Below are 23,819 nucleotides of genomic sequence, written 5' to 3' on the forward strand. Positions count from 1 at the left end.
AGGGGTTTTCTCCTACTAGTTTCTCTAGTACTAAAAGTTTCGCTTCTAGTTCTAGCTCTAGAACTTACTCTTTTAAAGAAGTAGAGAAATCTCCTAGTTTACCTTTTTTATAAAGAAAGGAGTTTCTTAAAGAGGGTTTAGGTATCTTTACGTCTCTCCAATAAATAGAGAAAATGCTATAGTCTTATAATTAGATCCTATATCTTTTATTATAGTCTAATTATCCCAGGTATTTTCTTAAAAGTTTTCTAAGTAAAAGGCTAGGTCTATAATAGACTTTCCCCTTATATTAGATTTATAGAAGGTCCCTTCCTATTCGTCTAAATTTAGTAGTTAGCAGTTATATTTGTCTAGCCAGTCTACTAGTTCTTTAGCCTCTCTAGTTAAATTCCTCGCTAGCGCATTCTACCGTATATAGTATAGGTTATAGTCTCCTATTAGTATAAAAGGGAGGTCTATTTCTAGTTCTAGAATAGCTCTAGAAATAATACTCTTACTATTTCTTTAGGTTCTAGAGTTCTCGTCTAGTTATCTCTTATTATAGATATTAAGCAGTAAAAATCTTTTAAATTAGCCATAGATTTCTAGTGCTATAGTATCTGTATCTTTATAGATATCCTCCCTATTTCTATATTATAGAACACTAGAACTAGTTTTCCTTATATAGATAGCTACCCTAAGATAAATAGCTAGATTACTAGGGAGGATCCTTTTTACCTATCTTTCTAGGTACTAGGTTCCTATACTAGAATAATATCTATTTTTCTCCTAAATTCTATTTCTAGTATGGTTTGCTATACTTCTTATCTTTTCCCTATATTATGTTGTATAAAGGAGATTTCTCCTCTAGCTTTAGAAGCTAGGGAGATTTCTTCTTCTTCCTATATAGAACCTTCTAAGTATATACTTATTGGTATATTAACTTAGCTACTTTAAGAGACTAGCAGTCTTTGCTAGTAGCAAAGTATTTTTCTTTACAATTAATATAAAGAGGGGTAGTTTGCTTATAAGGCTTACCTATTATATTATAACTTAAATAGGAGTAGTCTTTAGATAGGTATACTACTATACAAAACCAATAGGCCCTAGTAGAGTATCTATCTCCTATATAGCCAAATTTTTGGCAGCTTGTACACTATATAGTAGAAGAGACTTCTAGGTATTTAACTACCTTAGTAGCTACCCCTATAATTAAGATTTCCTTCTACTTAAGGATTTCCTATCTTTTCTCCTTATTTTCTATAGTGAATACTATAGAGCCGAACCTAGTCTATAGATTATATCTCTTTACCCTAAAAGAGATCTATTTAGGTAGTCCCTGTATCCTAATAGGGTTAAATATCTCTATTTCTTCCTTTAGAAGTTTAGAGCCTCCTTCTTCTAGGAAAGGGGGGATAAGGACGCTATAAGCTACTATTTAAGCCCAGGGCTCTAGTTTTTATTCTCTCTTAAAGGAGAAGTAGCTAGACTAGACTTCTTTATATTTAACTAGAAAATCTATATTATATTCCTCCATTATTATAAGGAGAATCTTTTACTTTTCTCTGGTTCTAGCTATAGAAGCTATAACTAGCTTCTCTATTTGCAATTTAAATATAAATTGTTAATTAATTATATTTTATATAGAGAAGATGTCTAGAAGTTAGTCCTTTTAGTTTATAACTAAGACTAGTCCTCTTTCTTATAGCTACTTCTTTTTCCCTCTAGTAGAGGTAGGGCTTATAGAACTAGTAATACTACTAGCTGCCTTACTAGTAAAGGGAATTAAGGAGGTAGGGGGTAAAGAAGAAGAAGAGGTAATAAAAGAAGGAGGAGACGATAACAAAGGAGAGTAAGTGGAGGAAAAGAGGCCCTTCTTTAACTTTTCTATATAGGTTTTAGGGGCTACCTCCTTGTAGAGGGCTCTTACTTCTTTTACTAGTCCTTTAAGGATATCTATCTCCTATTTTTCCTTTTCTGTTTCCTTTATAGAAGGATTTTCTCCTACTATAATTCTTTATACGTTGTCCCTAATATATTTAACTTACTCCTTACTTTCTCCTTTTAGCCTTAAATAGGCCTAGGTTAGGCTTTCTAGGGCCTTTTATAGGAATTGTTTTAAAGAAGGAGGGGGGAAGTATAAACTAGCCATAGAGGACCTCATTTTTACTAGGTTTCTTTTTAGGTTTTAGCTATCTTTTTTAGAAAATAATAGGGGGTAGTTTCTTTTTCTTTAGTTCTTTATATAAGCTAGAGACGGCTTATCTACTTCTTCTATATCTTTTTCTTTCCTAAATAGATATAAAGAAGATAGAGAAGAATAAGTAGAAGAGGTAGATAAGAATTCGTTATCGCTTATCTCTATAGGGGGCTTTATTTTAGGCTTAGTAGCCTTTACCTTTAGCATTTTATATCTTATAGCTTATAGCTTATAGGGGGGGTTCCTAGTTTTTTTAGTAGATAATAACCTCCTTAGGTCTCTTATCTCCTAGCATAGAGGTAAAAAACTAGGTAAAAAGCCTTCCTAGTTTTTACTATCCTTCTATATCCTTTTTCCTTACTAACCCTACTAGAGGGCTTCTAGGGAAATTAAACTAAAAAGTAGTAGAAAAACTAGGTAAAAAGACTATAGTAGTTATTTTCTTCTCTATTAAAAATAGAAAAAACTACTAAAAAAAGGACTTGTTAGGCTTTTACTAGCAGAAAAGCCTAAAAAGGCAATCCTTCTCTTACTAAGGAAAATCTGACTAAAGGAGATATAGAAAAATACCTACGCCCCCTATTTTATTAGGCTTTTACTTTCTATAGAAGAAAAACCTAGGAAAAGTCTATATTTCGGTATTTTAGTATTCCTACCCCTACCTTACTTATAAGCTAGGGCCACCTCTTAAGAGAATTTTCTCTTAGGTAAAAGGGGGTAAAAAGGGGAATAAATCTACCTCTAGCTTGCTAGGCAGTAGGAATTAGGCCTTAAAAGTTAGAAAATCAATTATTTTTAATAGGAAGATGGGTATAGGTAAGTTTTAAAGCGCGGCGCTAACTTTTAGTAAGGTTGCATATGCGGTAAAGGGTCTATAATTCTTTCTATAAGAGGTTATAGAGGGGCATTTATAGTAGCGTCTTGCCTTCTTCTAAGTCGATCGCATAATTATACTTAAAATTCTATAGTAGTATACTTACTAGCTTATTAAAACAGATATTAATTTCCTCCTTATATATATCCGGTAGGCGAGGGGCTATAGAGGTTAAAGCGACTATTATATAGTAGTATGCTTTTAGGAGCTAGTGGAGAAAAGGGTGCAGCCGATATACGTTTTATAGGTATACTTACACTAAGAGTATATACAGCTCTGCTATAGTATACTTAATAGTTTTAGGGTTTTAATTACCTCCCCCTTATATATAGGTGATTTGCGCTAGCACTAGAGGGTCTTTATAGGTACTTACTACTAGTAACGGCAGGTCCTTTACTATATTTATAACTAGTATCTCTATATCCGGAGGGTCTATATAGGTACTTATTACCAGTAATAATAGGTTCTCTATTATATTTATAACCGGCGTAAAAAAGGAGTCTTTTAGCTATAGCGAATAGACTATTTTACTAGCCTTAATGTCTACTAGGAGAGCGTTAAGGGTAACTATCTAGAGGCGTTTAGGGTCTAAAGTGCCCTAGATAAACTGTCTAGAATGGAAGCTAATTAATAAATCTGCTTCCGCGAGCTAATTCTATCTAAAAACTATATTATAACTATTAAATAAGCTGCCCTAAAAGGTCTACAGGCCAATAGTGTAAGGGGTACCCTAGAAGTCGCTAGTAGTAACCGTTAGATTATAAGTATTCTATATTATTATTTGGTTACTATTAAGGAAATATATAATAGGTTTATAAAAATATAACGCGTAGCGTATAGGTAGGTTAAACCTATAAATAATATCTTAATTAATAAGGTTAATTTAGCACCTATTATTATATAAAGCACGTAGGCAGACTTCGCCTTAAGGCGTATCTATCGCAATATATACTATAATACGTTTCTTCTCTCCCTCTATATTAGGCCCTAGTTATAATTAAGAGAGATATACTACTAGGGCTTTGGGTTTTCTAAAGGCCGAGCTAACTTCTCTTTATTAGCCTACTTCTAGTATTCCTTATAGTGGCCGCCTACGGTCCTTTAACTTATATACGTAGCACTAGCGTCTAGGGGGTCCCCTAAGCTGTCTAGCTTTTAGGTAATCCCCCTAGGAGTTTACTTAAAGCGTTGCCCTTTTTAGGTTCTGTTCCCTAAACCTAACTCTATAGAGCTTATACTATAACCGCGCTTTAAACGCAATAATTTACTACTACTACTTACGCGATTTTCCGCGAGCTTTATAGTATTAAGCAATTACTCTATATAGCGGATTTTATTAAAAAGGTCCTTAATAGTTCTTACCCGTTAGGCGAAGTTCTATTAAAAGAGCTCTACTTATAGATAGGCTGGGAGATATAAGAACTAAAAGTTTACCTATTGTTTAGGATTAATAAAAAGGGTATATAAGAATAGGTCCTCTAAGCTACGTATATAGGCTAGGAAGACGTTAAACCTTTAGTTCTCCTTTATAATAGCTATATAGTATATTATAGCGTTATTAAAGCGTCTTACTATAGGGTTTCTAATTTAGTCTTAGACTATAGTTTTAAACTCGTTCTATAGTAAAGGACCCTTATTCTTAGTGCCTAACCGGCAATAAACTAGTTAGGTAATTGTCTTTTCTTTTATAAGGCCTTTAATAGCCTAGCGAGTGCGTCACTTATAGTTGTAGTTAGCGTTATTAACCTTAAATCGGTTCTTAACTGCAGTAATCTACTAGTTAAAATACTGTTAAGTAGTACCGTTAATACTAGGTAGTAACTTTTTAACTAGGGCGTTAAGATTTGTTTAGCGTATGCGTTCGCTATATAACTTATACTCTTTACTAAAAAGGTAACAAGAGGGCTTTATTAAATTAATAATACTCCATAAGTTAGCTATTTTTATAACTAGCTTATCTAGCTCCTTTATATTAACGGTATTAGGTAGGACGCTAATAACCTTACTAAGCTCCTATTAAGCCTAGATATATAAGTTAAACTAGCCTTTAGCGTTTATAAATATCTAATTATTTTAAGGTTTAAAAGGTGGCTTAGATACTACTAGTATGCTTTTAGCGGTTTTGTCTATACTAGATCCTAAGGCGTTCTGCGGTCGTATCGCTAGCGTATTACTATTAGGTATAGGCGTCGGTTTTCTTTTTAAAGGCATTATAGAAAAATTAAACCAGCTATCCTCCTAAGGGGATTAGTAAGGATTTAAATATAAGGTAAGGATATAGGTAGGGAGTCTAATAATAGAATAATAGGGTATATTATATAGACAAAGACAAATCCTTAAGGGAAAATGAGGAGTCTATATATAAGGTAGGAAGGGTTTTCCCTAGGTATATATAGCGCACGTGCCTTATAGGTAAGTCACCCCTAAGTTACCCTAGGGTCGCCTATACCTTACAGCTATATAATTATCTATTTAGGTTTCACCTAATAGTATAAACATTTAAGCACTTACTAAGGGCGAGCAACTAGTACTAAAAGAGCGCTATACGGATATTAAGCTTTATAATATTAAGGATAATATTAAATAGGGTAGGATTAAACTATACTATATACTGGGTATAGACTAGCTAGTAAACGGCTTAATAAAGGCTTTACTAAAGGTCGCCTATAAGGCGTTTAAGATAGGTATTAGAGTTACTAAAGTCTCCTAGATCACCTAGGCCTAATTAGGAAATTATACTATAACTAGCAAAACCTTAGAATTAATACTAATTAACTGAGTTCTAAAATTTTAAAAGCTTACTAATACTACTTTTTAGCATAGGAGATAGGCGATTAAACGTCGTTAATATTCTAAATTTCCATTTTTCCTAATTGCATTTCTTATTACTTATACTACCCCTACCTATTAGCCATAACTTTATAGAGTATAGTATAGTTATCCTAAAGGAGTTTTCTATTTGCTAGAGCTTATAGAGCCTAGGGGGGTATATTAGTAAAAGGGGAGTACTTAGTATTACGGACGCTTTAAGTACAATGTTACAAATACTAGGAAAAGAGACGGAAGAAGCCAGTTAGTTAATATAGGCACGGTCTAGAATGGAGCCGATAGAACCATATAACGAGGAATAGTAACTAAGGTCACATAATGTAATCTATATAATCTATATAATCTGCGAGATCTATAACAGAGTAAATAGAGTACACGTTTATTACGTATAAGAAGGACTTTATAGGAGTACGGTTATGTATTTAAGGACCCTTAGTCCCTACCTAGATAGTTCCTTCCTTATAGTGATTCTTATAATATAATTGGAGTTAATCTATTAGGCAACCACTCCACCAGTTATTATTACGTTGTTGACTTTAAACTTATATTACCTATATACCTAGCCCATTAACAAGCCTACCGTAGTTCCTGCTACAAGGTTCCGTTATATAATTACTACTATAGTTACGGTATTAAGTATAGAAAGTTAAATAACATGCTACTAAAAGCAGCCACTATAACGCTATTAACGGCGGCAACTACTTTAAGGTCAGGTAATGACACCAATATAGCGGATACTAACTTATAGCAACCTGTAACGGTCGGACAACTATAAGAGATAGTTAACTAACTAATAGAAAATAATGCGATGTTAGAAAATAGGATTAACGGGATAGGCGCAGCAAAGGTTAAGTTACTATCAATTAAAAGATTCTTAGGAGAAAAATTAAAGCTTAAAGGATTCCTTACGCAAATGTACTTTAAGGTTATATAAGAGGGAGTAAAGCTAGTAACACCTATAGATTAAATAGCGTATACAGGATTGTTCTTAATAGGAAGAGCACTTAAATGGTTTAAGCCTTACCTTATAGAAATCTAGGTAAACGGAATAATAACTATAAACCAAGAGGTGCGGTTTATATTCTTAAGCTAGAATAAATTCACGGAACGACTTATACAAATATTTAAAGACCCAGAGGCAGTAACTATAGCGAAAAAAAAGCTCTAAGATATTATATAATAAACCTTAGCAATTAAGTATATAACGTAGTTCTAGACGTTAGTAATATAAGTAGAGTGGAATAATAGGGCGCTTATAGCATAGTATAAACAGGGACTTAAGGCTAAAGTCTAGGACGTAATTATCCTAATAGAAGATATAAACACCCTAAGGGAGTTAATAGATTAGGCGATTAAGATTAATAATTAGATCTACCAAAGGGAACAGGCTAAGAGAGGTTAAGATAGAGTTCTACAGTTGTATAAGGCGCAGAATACGCAACAACTAAAGCTAAGTTAAAAACTATAGTATAGCGCAAAGCTAATAGACCTAAGTGGTACTAGAGAAGCCTATAAGAGATAGAGTAAACGACTATAGAAACCTAGAGGATAAGGATTAAGTAATTAAAGGTTTAAGGAGCAGAGGCTAAACCAGGGATCTTAGTAGTAGAAGACGTTTAGGCGGACTCTATAGCAAGAAAAATAGTTTAAAGAAGGAGCTTATATAAATTGCGGAAAATAGGGTTATTACGTTAGAGACTGTAGAAGTAGGTAGAGTTACTACGTAGTAAAAGGCACGAGACTAGTAGACGATATACACGTATAGAGGGACGATAATGTGCTACGAGGAATAAAAGAATATTTAATTAGAAGTTTTACGTTTTGTTATAATAACGCATGCCGAATTTCTAAGGACGCTAAGTACGGCGCAAGCTATTGGCCACAGGAGCCAAGTTTATCAAAATATTAAGGAACTAACGAACCAGCTCGCAGATTGGATATTAAGGACGATGAATATAATAAAGGCGAAGTATTTTATAATAATAAGGTAATAGGAGCGGTTTACTAGGAATACGCAGCCCTTAAAGATATTACACTAGAAGTAGAGGATAATTCTATTACAGAATAGGGAATATTAGTAGGGATTAAGACCCCACTAGATATGATATCTATTGCTTCGCAAGACGTAAGAGAAGTAAGATAATAAGCCACTTTAGTACTTAATAAAGGCAAAAGGCTATAAGCTTAAGATTCTTAAGATAAGATATAAGACGACTAAGATTCTTAAGATGAGATAAAGCAAGCTTAAGGACCTATAACGGACGATAACCAATGGAGCAGAGTAACGGCTTAGTTTAGTAATATATAGATAAGCTTAGGACGAAGTTTCCTAAAGGTATAAGATTCTTAAGACGAGATGAGTGAGATTTAAAACTCTTAAGACGAGATAAGAACACTAAGTAAGCCTAGTTAAACTAAGGCTAGAGCTAAGCTTAAGATAAAAGTAAGCTTAGGATTAAAGAATCCAAGGGGTTAAGAATTTAGAGTATAAATAAAGACACCCATAAATAAGAGGTAAGAGGCTTCTTTATAGATTAGAGAATTTATAGTATAAATAGCAACTAGATTAGGAAATAGATATATAGACCTAGAGGACTTACTAGGGGAACATAGTGTTCGGCCTAAAGATTAAAAAGTTAATACTAAGATTAAGAAGTACGAAGACTTTAAGGATCTAAGCGCGAGACGCAAACCAAAAAAAACCATAGAAGAGTTTAGATAAAGAATTATCGTATAGTAAGAACAGAAACTAGATAAGAAATCTAGCATATTAGGACGTATAAAGGATAGAGCGCTAGTATAAAGAATTACTAATAGGCCTAGGGCAGGCACACTAAGAGCTAAGTAGCTTATTAAACTGGAAGATAAAGAGGATCTAGGGATCCCTACTAGGTTTAAAGAACAATATATAAAAGGCTATTATAACGCAGTAATAAGAAGATACTTCCTTACGGATAAGCCGTATATACTCTAACAGCTATACTAAAAGTAGTATAGACAGCAACACAATGACAAGTGGAAAGATTTCTATATATAGTTGGATAAAAGAGTTATCTAGGACCACCCGATTACGGAAAAGGCCATAATATATATTAAAGGAGCCTTAATTATAACGTTAAAGAATCTAGAGGAACGATTAGAGGACTAGAGAAGTAAAAAACGCATTTTAGTACCCGCTAATAAAGTTATAATGTTTAGATTAGTATAATAGAGGTTTAAACTTAAAGATAAAGATAAGTTAAGAGTTAACCTAAAGCACCTAGCATACCACACGTTATTATAAATTGCGTGCGTAGACGATATATACGAGATGTATAAGAATCTAAAGGAAAAAAATCGGAAATACCCTATAAGGATATACTAGATAATAGATAAGTAATAATATAGAAATGCTAAATATATGCACGGATAGCATCTAGTAGAAGTCTAAGAGGAAGGAAATTTAATACTTTAGCTAGAAAGATTTCTTACAGAAGAATGCTTAAATAGATAATAGTGGTAGAAATGCCTAGAGAATATGTGTCTATAGTATATTAAAGATAAGAAGCGAACTAGGTATTAGCTAAAGAGTAAGCTAAGTGCGATAGGATTAAGCAGCCAATAGTTAGGAAAAGTAGAGGCCTATAAGACTAGAGGGAGCTAGTGGTAGAGCCTTAGACCCTTAAAGGAATTTAAGGACAACACCTAAATTTACGAGTTAAATGGTAAGATTAGTAGTTTAAAGCGCTAATAGATAGTAGAGTAACGCGAAACTATATCTTACTAGCAGCAGTTAAGAGAATAGGATTACCTTATAGATAGAAGGAGTAACTTTACCTATTAGTTACAATTTTAGGAGATCCAATAGCCTATAGAGGAGGGATTATTAATCTTAAAACAGGACCTATTTAGATAACTATTAAAGGGAGATAAATTAAAATGTCTTTTAATATCCTATTATTGGGAAGGGATAAGGCAGTATTAGGGATGCCTTAGTTACAGGAATATAATCTAAAGATTAATTAGATTACAGGATAGGTTAATATTAAGGATACTTAATACCGCAAGATGCGACAATAGGCTAAGATAGTATAGTACTAGGTTGGAGCGATATATAAAGAGACTAAGTAAGGCTTAAGTTATATACCAAAGAAATACTATAAGTATGGCAAGAAACTATAGTTACTAAAAAGTAAAAAGCTGTTAGATTATGCAGTATAGGACTATAAGATAGAGTTAGAACTAAGAATAAGTCTAAAGTTCTTTCCAATCTATAAGCTTACTAAAGAAGAGGGTAGAGCACTAAAAGAGTTTATCTAGGAGAACTTATAAAAGGGATATATTAGACTATTGTAGTTATCGGCGGGTTATCCAGTACTGTTTATACCAAAGAAGAATGGCAAACTAAGGCTGTGTATTAACTATAGATAGTTAAATAGCATTACTAGGAAGGATAGGTATCCTTTACCCTTAATTAGCGAAATCTAAGATAGGATAGGCAATATATAAATCTTTATAAAGATAGATCTAAGATAGGCGTACTATTAGATTAGAATTAAGGAAGGCGACAAATGAAAGACAGCCTTTAGGTTAAAGAAAGGACTATATAAACTATTAGTTATACAATTTAGGCTTATAAACGTACTAGCAATGTTTTAAAAGCATATTAACAATATATTAGGAGAATACTTAGATGAATTTGTTATAGTATATCTTAATAATATCATTATCTACTTAATAACTAAGAAAGAATACGGAAAATATATTAAATAGGTTTTAAAGAGACTATAAGAAGAATAGATGCTAGTAGCAATTAAGAAATGCGAGTTCTTTATAAGGAAGACTAGTTTTATCGGATTTATTATTAAACTAGGCCAACTTAGCATAAATTTAAAAAAGATTAAGGCTATAGTGAATTGGTAAGAACTAGAGAATATAATATAGTTAAGGTTATTTTTAGGGTTTTATAATTACTGCAGAAGGTTTATAGCGCAATAGTTAAAGGACATTAAGCTATTTATGCGATTAATAAAGAAAGAAGAACTATAGGTATAGGGAGAGGAATAACGGAAATTATTTAAGTAAGTTAAGGAATTGTTTACCTAGGAGCCAGTTCTTAAGATCTATTAACTAGGACTAGAGATAGTTATAGAAATAGATGTATTAGACTATATACTAGGGGCATACTTTATACAGAAATATTAAAACGGATGGCATCTAGTGGTATACTATAGTTAAAAGATAATACCACTAAAGTTAAACTATAACATTTACAATAAGGAGTTATTAGGTATAGTTATAGCACTTAAAAAATAAAGAGTATTCTTATAAGGCATAGAGAAACTATTTATAGTTAAGACGGATTATAAAAACCTAATAGGATTCCTAACAATAAAGGAACTTAACTAAAAACAGGTTAGATGGGCAGAGATGCTTATAGAATACTATTTTAAGATTTAGTATACTAAGGGAACTAATAATATATAAGCAGACACTCTAAGTTAAAAAGCTAAACTATAAAATAATAAAAAGCCATTAGGGGCTTTACTGCGGAAGGACATAGATGGATTAATTAGGTATAATTATCTAAAAATTATAGTAATATAAGAAGACAAAGAACTAGATAGGGTTTATAAGTTACTAGAAAGCTTTTAGGTATAAAGGATTCTAGAAGTATAGCTAGAAGATCTATAGACAGATATATACGAAAACTAAAAAGTAAAGTATATCCTAAAAAGCATAGTAGAGTATTTTATAGAAGACTTCTATAAGGGAATAACTTAAGGATATAATAGGGCCACGGGCTTAGTGTTAAGACTCTAGAAAGAATACATTATTAATAAAATCTAAAATATTGTAAGAAAAGTGATAAAGGAATATCTAGATTGCTAAAGAAATAAACTAATAAGGTATAAGCTATATAGAGGGCTACAACCTATTAAAATACTAGAGAGACCATAGGAGGTTATATTATAGGACTTTATTATAAAGTTACTAAAGTTAAGAGATCCTATTACCAGGTAAGATTATAACGCGATCTTAGTAATAGTAAATAAGCTTATAAAGTGGGGATACTTTATAGCATACACAGAAGAAATATTAGTGGAAGATGTCGCTAGAATCTATATTAAAGAAGTGTTTATAAGATATAGAGCACTAAGCAAAATTATATTAGATAGAGATCTAAGATTCGTAGTAGTATTTTAGGAAGTATTCTTAGCAGAGCAAGGAGTTTAAGTAGTAACTTCCACTATATATTATCCGCAGATAGACGGTTAGACGGAAAGATTAAATTAAACGCTAGAGCAGTACCTAAGGCATTATATTAATTATACATAAAATAATTAGGTATCGCTATTACTAGTTACTTAGTTTATATATAATGCGATACCTTAAGAAGAAATAGGTATATTACTATTTAAGGCAAATTATAGATATAAGCCAAGAATATTGTTATTACTACGGTAAGTAAAGAAAATAAGTAGCATAGCTAAAGAAAAGATAAAGACGTTAATAAATCTTTATATAGACCTTATAGAATTAGTAAAGAAGGTATAAGAGAGAATAAAAAAGTACTATAATACTAAGAGATCTAAGGGACTAGATCTTAAGGAGGGAGATAAAGCGTGGCTACTATATAAAAATTTTAAAAGTTGACGACTAAGTAAGAAGTTAGACTATATTAGACTAGGACCCTTTAAAATTACGTAAAGGATTTCACTAGTTATATATAAGTTAAGCCTACCAGCTAGGATAAAGATCTACCCTATATAGTATATTATAATTCTAGAGCTAGTATACGGAAATATTAAGCCACTAGTTTATAAAGCAGACACGTATAGAGGATAGGAAGAAGACAAATAGTAAGTTTCTAAGATTATTAGTTATAAGGACGTTAACAATAAAATATAGTATAAGGTTAAGTGGACAGGCTACACTAAGACTACCTAGGAGCTACTAAAAAATTAAAAAAAAAACGCTATAAGAAAGGTATAGGAGTATTAGAAGAGATTAGGTTAGGTAGTATTAATAAAGAAGGATTACCAAAGAATAAGTTACCTAAGAGGGACCTAAAAAGAGCAGTTACCAAACTACTTAGATCTATTTTCTTCCCTATTAGAAAAGAATCTACTCTTTTATTACTAAGTTTCTATAAACCTTATTCTATAAGTTTCTACTCCTTAAAATAGACCTTTTTATAAACCTTTTTAAGACGGATTAACCGAGCAGACGCCGTAAAATAAGACTTAAGGGCCCGTTGCTAAGTATTGGCAGCCTTCCGTTCTACATTATAGAAATGGCGTAACTCCACTAGAGTAATAGACAGTTTATTATCTAGCTATATAGCAGTAGATTAAATATAAGACCCTAAGACAAATTAATTAGGGAACTAGACGACTATTAAAGGTAATAGGTTGTATATATTTAGCATTAGAGATAAAGCAAACATTATAAGACGAGCGAATATTTGCTTTAGTGCACTCTAAATAAAAGGACGGTTGTTGCGAAGATAGACTCGCTAACGCAATATAAACAAACCCCTCTTTTAAATAGCGAGAATATAGAGATAGTATAATCTTACTAAGAGACAATATCGCAGTAATAGTGCGAGCATGACGAGTAGTTAAGGATAAAGAAATTGCTTTAGGTATAATAAGTAAAGATATTAACTAAATTAATTAAACGGATATTATACCTCTAGTAAATAACTTAGAGATATTTTAAATCTTTAAGGACGAAGATAGAGAGGAGGGAGATAGTATTACGGACGCTTTAAGTATAATATTACGACTACTAAGAAAAGAGACGGAAGAAGCTAGTTAGTTAATATAGGTACGGTCTAGGATGGAGCCAATAGAACTATATAACGAGGAATGGTAACTAAGGTTATATAATGTAATTTATATAATCTATATAATCTACAAGATCTATAATAAAGCAGATAGAGCACACGTTTATTATATATAAGAAGGATTTTATAGGAGTACGGTTATGTATTTAAGGACCCTTAGTCCCTACCTAGATAGTTCCTTCCTTATAGTAATTCTTAGAATACAATTAGAGTTAATCTGTTAGGCAACCACTCCACCAGTTGTTATTACGTTGTTGACTTTAAACTTACATCACTTACACACCTAGCCTATTAACGAGCCTACCGTAGTTCCTGCTATAAGGTTCTATTACACTTAGGCAGTCTCTTTAAGCTTAGTAATATATACGTAATAGGTTATATAATAGCGCGCGGGCCATTATATAGATACCTTCTTAGGGCCCTTAAGCCCCTAAGATTCTTCCTTATAGAGTATTTTTTCTATTTTTTTCTATTAGCCTACTTAGCGTCTAATAAATTATCTATAAATTAATATATAGATCGTTAGTACCCCCTAACAAAAAATTTAACCAAAGTTTATAAGTAATAAGCCAATCAATTAACCTAAAGCTTTAATTTAGAGCTTTATTATATAGACTTTGATTAAATATATATAGAGATAAGGTTTTCTAAAGGGAGACCTTTTAGGACCCCCCTATATAGAGCATTTACTTAATTTAAAAGTAGTAGTAAAATTAAGGCGCCTTAGTTACTACTAGGTAAAGATTTATTATAGTGGCTAAGGCGCTCTACTTAAGCTAGGCTTAAAGATTATATTAATTATAGATCTAGTATATATTTAGACTATAGAGCATTAATATAGAGCCCTCTACGTAGAATCTAATATAGTAGATTATAATTATAACTTAAAGCTTTATTGACCCGAGGTATAAGTGGTCTATACTTTTAGGTCTTAGAATTTAAACTTTACTAAGCCAGCTTCTAATTAGTTAGAAATAAAACCTTATAGTAACTTTTAGTAGAATCTACGTAATAAATATTAAAATATTATAAACATTAAAATATCCTAGTATTGCACCTTCCTTTTTATTAATACCTCTATTATTACTACTATATACATTATAAACATAGCAGATCCTACTGTAATTAAGTGTAGTAGATGCCATATCTATAAGCCCCGCCTTAACTTTATTAAAGATAGCCCTTTAAAGAAGCTTTTAAAGCTCTACTAGTTATATTAGTTAAAGGCGCGCCTTCTCTATATATTACTTCTACTTCTGCTTACTTTCCTAGATCTTTAAATATAATTTAAATAAGTAGAGAGCTCTTATAGAGCTAGATTCTACTACTAAGACTTATCCTATAAAGCGCTAGCGAACTACTCTACCTAAAAACGATACTAAAATACCTTTCTGCCTTGCGGCTAGAATAGCTAAAATACCCCTTAAATAGCTTAACGGTAGAAGATAATTAGGGTAATATAACGGGAGTACTATATTCTTAATTAGTGGGGTAAAGCTTACTTACCTACTCCTTTGCTATATACTATAGATAAAGCTCTATATAGTAGAAGAGGTACTCTAAATAGCCTAAATATGTCCTTACTAGAACTAGCTTCTATACTTACTCTATTACCAATATCTACTCTAACTACAGCTATATTACTACCCGTTTTAGCCATTGATTAGGAGCGAATTAAGAAGTTTAGGAGTATACTATAGGCTAAACGTATAGAGACGTGTAGTTGTTATAGGAAGCGGTAGTTCTAAATGGGCCTAGCTATAGATAGTAATAATATAGGTATATATAAAGCCTGTATTAAGGACGCCGATAGCCTTAAGGATCTAACTCTTTCTCCCCTATTTAGTGAAAGTAATAGGCTTAATCTAGGGCCTATTCCTAGCTTTCTACCTATACTTACTGCGGTAGAGAAGCTTCTAATTACGCGCGTATACGTTTATCTATAAGTCGTACGTATATGCGGCTAGTAATATTACTATACTGGCTATATTTACTACTTTGGCTAAAATATACTAAAGACTTAGAGGTAGCTACTATGGCTATCTATTAAACTTAATATACTAGTTATAAGGCCTACGGTAGTAGAGGGTAGTAAATACCTAAGTTAGTAGTTTACTAAGCGGTATACTATAAGGCGCTTTGCTATTACTATAGCTTTACTTTCTAAAGGTTAATTATTTTAATTATTATAATGTTAAAATATATAGTACCTGGCTTACTAGCTTACCTAAAAATAGCTCTATATTAGATTAGCTACCTTATATTAATAAGTTAGAGTTAGATTCTAGTGGCCTAATAGCTTACCTTACTACTCCTATTGTTAGCGACTTAATTAATTAAAGTATAAGTACGGTAAAAGGGACGCGTAAGCCTATATAAATAGTAGTCTATAAATAAGAATCTAAAGCTAAGGAAAGAAAAGGAGAAGAAGAGTAGCGCCGCTTAATGTTTTATAAGATCTTCGCGTTACATAACCGCAATATGCGGCAATCTGTGGCAACTTGCTAGTATAAAGTTCTGCTAAGTTCTGCTAACTAAGTTCTGCTAAGTTCTGCTAACTAAGTTCTGCTAAGTTTTGCTAACTAAGTTTTACTAATTAAGTTCTGCTAACTAAGTTCTGCCATTTCCTGCCAGTGCCGTAATATAACCCCCCCCCCCCCCCTTAGTAAAGCCTACCCTTAGGCTTTATATATCCGTATTACTCCTATAGGGCATTCTTATCTTTATATTCTTCCGGTAGCCTATTGTCTTTACTATACTAGCACTCTATTTACTTATCTAGATACTTTATGGGTCTTAGTTTATTAGGGTAATAGCTATAGAATTTTTAAAGCTTATAGGGACTGCTAATAAAGTTCTATATAGGGTACTAAGTAGGATTTAGGTTATAGCCTTTCTAACTAATATAGTATTTTAGCGTTCTCCTTACTAGTTTATAGGCTAGTATTTCTTTAATTTCCTATTTATTATCGCTATTAACTTAAATCGGTAGGGGGGGTTATTCTTTTATCCGGGTAATAGGTCGTTCGCGGCTTTATATAACTTATCTAGTAAGAAAACAGGGTAAACCTTTATTAAATCCGGGAGCTTTACTTTATATAAGTTACCCCTCTTCTTAAGGACCTTATATAGTCCTGCTATCTAATAGTCTAGCTTATGGCTAGGTTGTCTTATCTTTTAGTTCTTTATTATAACCTAGACTATATTACCTACAGTAAAGTTAGGCTTACGCCTATACTTATTTATCTACTATTCTATTAATTTTTAGGCCTTTTCTAGATTTGCGTGGGCTACCGTCTAGGCTTTTAAGCGCTTAGCGTACTACTAGGCTTTCTTATAAGATAGTTTTTCGTATATAGTTTGGGGTCCTTTTAGTTTTTTCTAGTTAAAGCTAGTATAGGGTAAGTAGCCTATTTTTAGTTAAATAGGGGCAAATCCAGTAAAGTTATGGGGTAGAGTCGCCTAGGTATAGTCTATAAGGGGTAGCAGTTTAGCCTAGTTATCTTAAAAGTAGTTAATAAAGGGCCAGAGCCTCTAATTTAGGTATTAGTTTATAATCTCTGTCTAACCGTCTATTTAGGGGTAATATGTTATAGAAAGCTTTAACTTAATGCCTAGGATCTAGGTAAACTCGTTCTAGAAGGCTAATATAAACTATAGCCCGCGATTAGAGACGATAGTATTTAGTAGTCCATAAATTTAGTAGACGTAGTAGATATACAGTTAGGCCGCCTCTTTAGTATCGATATTCTTATAATAGGGAATTAAGAATAGGCACTTACTAAAGCGGTTAACTAAAATTATAACTATATTATATCCGTTACGGTCTAGAGGCAGTTTATAGAAATTTATAGAGATATACTGTTAAGGGCGTTCTAGTATCGGAAGGGGTTTTAATAGTCCTAGGGTCTTATCTCGTGGAATTATAAACCTACGGCAACCGTACATAACGGTCGATATTTATAGCTATTTTAGACCAGTAGTAACAGTCACCAATAATCTTATAGGTCTTATTTTTTCTAGGATAGGCCGTAAAGACCTGGTTATATACTTTGGCGATAAATTAAGTCCGTAAATTCTGTTTCTTTACCACTACTAGCTGTACCTAATACTTAAGCAGTCTATTTTTAAGAGACTATAGGCTAGTAGTATCCTTTGCCTTTTTACGGTACTCCTGTAGAAAAGGGGCCATACGGTTTACCTATAGTAGTTTATTAATAAAGTTAAGTTCTATAGAGTTTATATAGTATATCTCGGCTTCTAAAGATCCTATACTTAGTTCTACCCGTATTTAAGGGTTAAGGTGCTTTATCTATAGTAGCATCTAGGTTTATAATAAGATCTTTACGGCTATCTAGTTATTTAGGTCCTATTTACGCCTTATAAGGGTATCCGCACGGTTAGTAGCGCCTAGCCTATATATAATTAGGAAGTTAAACTAGAATAGGGTAGCCGCCTAGCGCACTTACCGCGCCGTAAGGGCTTTGGTTGTTATAAAGTACTCTAGGGCCTTATAATCCGAAACTACTTAAATAGACTTAGGGGTCCCTTCTAGCTATACGCGCTAGTGCTAAAAGCTAGAGATAATAGCTAGCATTTTCTTATCGTAGATAGGGTAGTTCAGCTCAGTATCTACTAAAGTCTTTAAGTAGTATATAATAGGGTACTATTCTCCATCTAGTTGCTTCTGGGGGAAAATGCCTGCTACTATACTATTTAAGGAGTTGGTTTCTAGCCTTAAGGGCCATTCTAGGTAAAAGTGGGCGAGTAAGGGGGCGGAGACTAGCCGTTTCTTAAGCTTATTAAAGGCCTGCCTACATGCAGTATTAAAGTAAAAGGGGTAGTTCTTTTAGGTAAGGCGGCTAAGAGGCCAAGTAATTCTACTATAATTCTTAATAAAGCGTCGGTAGAAGTTATAGAAGCCTAAGAATAACTATATCCCTTTTACGGTCCGTAATGGTTCCCACTAATTAATTATGGCCGTCTTTTCCAGGTCTGCCTTAATTTCGTTTATACTAATAATAAACCTTAGGTACTTTATACGCTTTATACTAAATTTTAACTTCTTAATATTAGCCTAGAGGCTAGCCTTATAGAGCCGTTATAGGACCTTATAGACATGCTCCTCGTATTCTAACTCGTTCTTAGAGTAAATTATAATATTATCTAGGTAGGCCGTATAGAAGTTATTAAGGTAGTTAAAGAGTATATTGTTTATATATCGTTAGTACGTAGCCAGTCCGTTAGTTAGTCTAAAAGAAAGTACTTTATACTTATATAATCTATATTAAGTCCGAAATATAGTAAGATCTATAAATTTAGGGTTTATCCTAATTTGGTAGAAAGCCTAATAGATATTAAGCTTTATAAATACCTTAGCTCTATTTATTTAGGCCAGTGTCTTATTAAGTAGGGGTAGCGGATAACGGTCTTTATGGGTTATATTATTAAGCTTATGGTAGTTAATATAGAAACAAAGTCCTCCGTTTAGCTTTTTAGTAAAGAGAATAAAGGAGGTAAAAAGGGCCTAGCTAGGCTTAATAAACCCTTTTACTAGGTTATTAATAAGGTACTACTTAGTAGCCTATAGTTCGGCAATAGATTATTTACAAAGGGGGGTATAGCTAAGGATGTTTTTCTTGTCTAGCTTAATCTTAATCTTATAGTTATATAGTTAATAGGGTGGAAGTATATTGGATACTACCTTAGAGAATATATCTTTAAACTTTTAGTACCGATAGGGTAGTTTCTATTCTACTAGCTCCTTATCTATAAGTTTATTTTCCTTTTCCCTAATTATTTGATTAATTTTATATAAGCTGGTAGTAAAGGCGACGGTGTTATATTAGACTAAGTTTTGGTAAAATCCTATAGCGCTAATATAGCAGATATTAACTAGTGGGAGGTCCGTAGGTTTCTTTACAGACTTTTATTAGGCCGTATTTTGCGATATAACGTTTATAACCTTTCTTAGCTTATATTTTATTTTCTATAAGCTATCCTTTCGGTCTATTAGTTTAGTATAGCGTCTAGTATTTCCAGACTTCCTTTATAGCTGCGTAGGGCCTAAGTTCTTTATAGGGGACTTAGGTATGTTACTACTAACTTCCTTAGTCTTTAGTGCGGGTAGTATAATATAGGTAGTCTAGGGGCGGCGTAGTATACAGACCTATTATAGATTAAGCTGTATATCTTTCTTAAAGGCCTAGTCCCTATATATAGCGTTAGCCTAGTAAATAGTATTTATCTAGGGCCTTATAAGGTTCTCTATTATAATACTAATTTCTTTTATAAAGGAAGGAGTTAGGGGTAGAGTTTTAGGCTAGATAAGACGTTTATTTTATATATTTAGTTATAAGCCGAAATAGGCTAGCTATTTTCTCCCTAAAATTATATTATAGCTTTTAAGGTCCGTAATAAGGAAGGGGATATTATATTACCTTCGTTTATTAATACAAAGGTAAATCCGCAAGATAGTTATAATAGGTGGCCCTATCTATTCATTATATCCGTAAATAGAAATTAGTTTAGGCAGTTCTTCCAAAGGTATATTTAAAAAGTTAGCTAGTTTTATAGCGCACTTTATATTAATTAAGGTAAAGGTATTTACTCCTAAGTTAGTTAAAGCAGAGGTTAAAACTTAATATTTATTGCAGAATAAAGTATAAGGGATAGTGTAGCTTCTTTTACAGTCGTTTAAGAAATATCGGTAACTTGCTTAGGACGCAAAAGAACCGCATCGCACCCCACCAAAATTTGTAGGAGGGGCTATTTTTTTATTTTAACTACCTATAATGCGTTAACTACCTACTGCAAGGGCCTAAATATTGAAGGTAGTGCGTTACCTGGTTAAGTTAATTGTATAGAAGTTTTGGTGTTTGGAATATTGATAGGCTAAAGTTATAAAAGCTAGGTAAAGGTAGGAGGACTATAGCTTTAGAATAAGGTCAGTATACTAGTTAGAATTAAGTCTCTAATTAAAGTTTAAGTAATTGAGATAGTATTTATCTATTAATCTATAATATATCCTGCCTCTTAGAAGTGGGCTCTTGCGTACGTACTATATACTTAACTAATAGCAAAATGTAAGAAGCTCTTAAAGCTCTTAAAGTCCTTAACCAGCCGCTGGTTTCTTCTAATCTAAGCCTTAATATTATTGAATGTAGCCTTAATAGGATTGTAGTCTGGCGAGTATGGTGGTAGGAATTTTAGTAAGACGCTATGCTGCTTACAAAGCTCTCGAAGCTATGTCGATTTATAGATTGCCGCGTTTTTAAAAATAAGGACTAATCTTAGCCCTAGATAAGGTGAATAATAAGGTAGTACCTGCTCCTCTATAAAGGCTTTAAATATCGTAGAGGTAATAGAGCCTTAAAAGATAAGGTAGCTAAGATATCCGTTAACTGCTAATGCTGGTAGGATGCTCTACCTCTCTAACCTCTTAAGCGGGCGTGATATACCATATATAGTCCCTTTTGGTAACTAGCCGTACTTCCTATTACCAGTCCTCTTATTTACCGTTGACTTATTAAGAAATATAAGCTGCTTTACTGTCTAGCTCTTTTAGATACTAATCTAGGCGTTACGGAGGAGGCTGCTCCTCTTAGCCGCCTAAGCTCTAACTGTCTTCCGTAACTAGCGGTTCCTCTTAAGGATATTATAAATAGTTACAGTAGAGACTTAAGCGTTAAACTTGTTAAATAGGAAAGCCTGCATCTTATTTAAATACGCGGTCGGCTGGTCTTTAAGGAAGTTAAGAAGCCTCTAGAGAATAAAACCAGTTAGCAAAAAGCTTAACACTATGACGTAATATATTACCATTTCTTAGTAAGGTAGTAGAGCTCTTGGTTATCTAGGGACAATAGTAAAAGGAGCGTACGGTTCGCCCTAAATATTAAGGTTTAATCGCATCTTATAAATCGTCTTCTTGGCCACCTTTATAGCCTCTATAATAGCTAGTACCGCCTTATTAGCTTTAATACGAATCCTAATTCTATGAACAACTTTATCTAAAAGGCGGCGGCCCATAATAACGTTAATTGTGGTGGTTAAAATCGAAAGAATTGCCCCTTATATAAATTTTGGTGGGGTGTAATGCGGCTCTTTCGCGTTTTAAGCGAGTTACCGATATTTCTTAAACGATTATACTAACTAGCTAACCTAGATTAATATATAACATATTAATCCCTTTTAACCTTAAAGAGGAGTCTTTCTCTAAGGTTCCTCTTTTTCTAACTCTGTACTATTATCTTAAATTAATAAGACCTTATTTGTCTTTACCGCTATTAAGCAGTCCTTTATAAAGTAGTTTTTTTAGCCGTATAAAAAGTAAGCTCCTTAATTACTAAGTACCTATTTACGGGGGTTGCTATATATAGGCCGAGCATTAGCTAGGCCTATAGTAGGACTAGCTGCGCGGCTTACTGCTAGATTAATAGCGGGCTATATAGCTAGTGCTATAGGAGTTATAGATTATGCTAAGGCACTATAAGCCGTTCTTAGAGTGCCTATAGTCTGATTTAAAGAGTCTCTAGCTTTATACCGCTTAGATTATACTTTAATTTAATAGAGGCCTTAGTTAATAGCTAAGCACTAGTCCATAAGTTCCTTTAGCGTCTATATATATAACGGCTTGAACTATTAAACAAATGCCTTAGTAGAGACTTAAATAAACGCTTACAAAGATAAAGCGAACGAATACTGTATTACGAAGATATTAAGCTAAGGAGAAGAAGGAGAGGTATGTATAGGAGGGAGAGATATACTATATACTTATTAAGGCGCCAAGCCCTTAAACAAACCCCTAACTAGGTAACGAGCCCTAGCGCCGTCACATCACCCCCCCTTTAAAAAAAAGCCTGCCCTTAGGCTTTGTTCTCTAGGTATCTATATACCTTATATACAGCAAATAGATTAAATTTCACCCCTTTATAACTAATGAATCTCCTTATCTATATCTAAATCCGATTCTAATTCAAATTCCTAATTATAGGTAGCCAGATCGCGGAGAGCCTATTTTTAGAGAGCCTAGTTATAGTCGCGGAGGGCTATTACACTAATCTGCTTCTTAAACGGCTCTAGCAGACACTCTTTAACCTAGTGGTTATATACACTATAGCGTACGCAACGTCCTTCCAATCTATATTATGCTTAGTAAGCTAGTAATATAGATTAAGCGCGACCTATAAGGGAGCTAGTAGATTATAGAGGTATAGATTAGGGGCTAGGGGCGTTAATTACGTTAATTCCAATAGTACTAATATCCATAGGTTCCGATCCACGTTGGTAGTTACCGTTGCTAGAAGATTATACTATAGAATAAGAAGACAATCGGCCCGCTAGCTGTTAAACAATTTAAACAAAATTAGGGTATTTTTGCGGTAGGTTAAGCTGCTAATTAAGCCTATTACGGATAGTGAAGCTCAGCCCGTTCCTAAATATCGATATCTTATTAATATCCAGCTAATTCTACCTACGTGCCTCGTATAGAACGCGTTTAAATTTTAATATATAGGTCGGTACTAAATTAAGACCTTGCCGTAGGGATAGTAGCTTATCTTCCGCCTCTTAAACCTTGTTCAGATTATTATAGACCCGCGCTAACTAATTAAGAATTATATTATAATCCTATATATTTAACTTTTTTCCCTGTCCGAGCTAGGGGAGAACCATTACTTATACGCTGCTATTAAGATTTAAGTATACGTAGTAGAACTGCGCAACTATATCGCCAATAGCCGCACCGTTAACCCGTAGCTTGGCCTTAATTAATAGCAGCCAGGTGTCAAACATAGAAGATTGCCCGTTAAACTTTTCTAAATTAGGAAAGGAGGGTTTCGGTTAGGAGGGGGTGGTAGAGGTAAAACGTAAAAATTAAATCTCCGCTTGCAGGTGCGCAATCTAGTTCTATAAGCTTTTGAAAGCCTACTGCGGATCTATTATAATAGAAAATAAGATAAAAAAGAAAAACATAAGCTTAGGGTAACCTAAGACCTTAAACCTAGGAACCTAAAATACTACAGCCTACGTCTAACTGGGGAGCTTAATATAATATAACGGCTCGAACTATTAAACAAATGCCTTAGTAGAGACTTAAATAAACGCTT

The 23,819-nt window shown here is 33.1% G+C and overlaps 1 protein-coding gene across 1 annotated transcript; it reads right to left on the reverse strand.

The window, feature by feature from the left end:
• Positions 1-23,388: 23,388 nt before the first annotated feature.
• On the reverse strand, positions 23,389-23,553 carry K441DRAFT_562959 (uncharacterized protein; the record flags this gene model as incomplete). Its single annotated transcript, XM_067643587.1, has 1 exon — positions 23,389-23,553. A coding segment is annotated over one exon (165 nt), but the record flags the coding sequence as incomplete, so codon positions are not given.
• Positions 23,554-23,819: the final 266 nt, after the last annotated feature.

Source organism: Cenococcum geophilum (genome assembly GCF_001692895.1).
Source record: "Cenococcum geophilum 1.58 unplaced genomic scaffold K441scaffold_24, whole genome shotgun sequence".
NCBI lineage: Eukaryota > Fungi > Ascomycota > Dothideomycetes > Gloniales > Gloniaceae > Cenococcum > Cenococcum geophilum.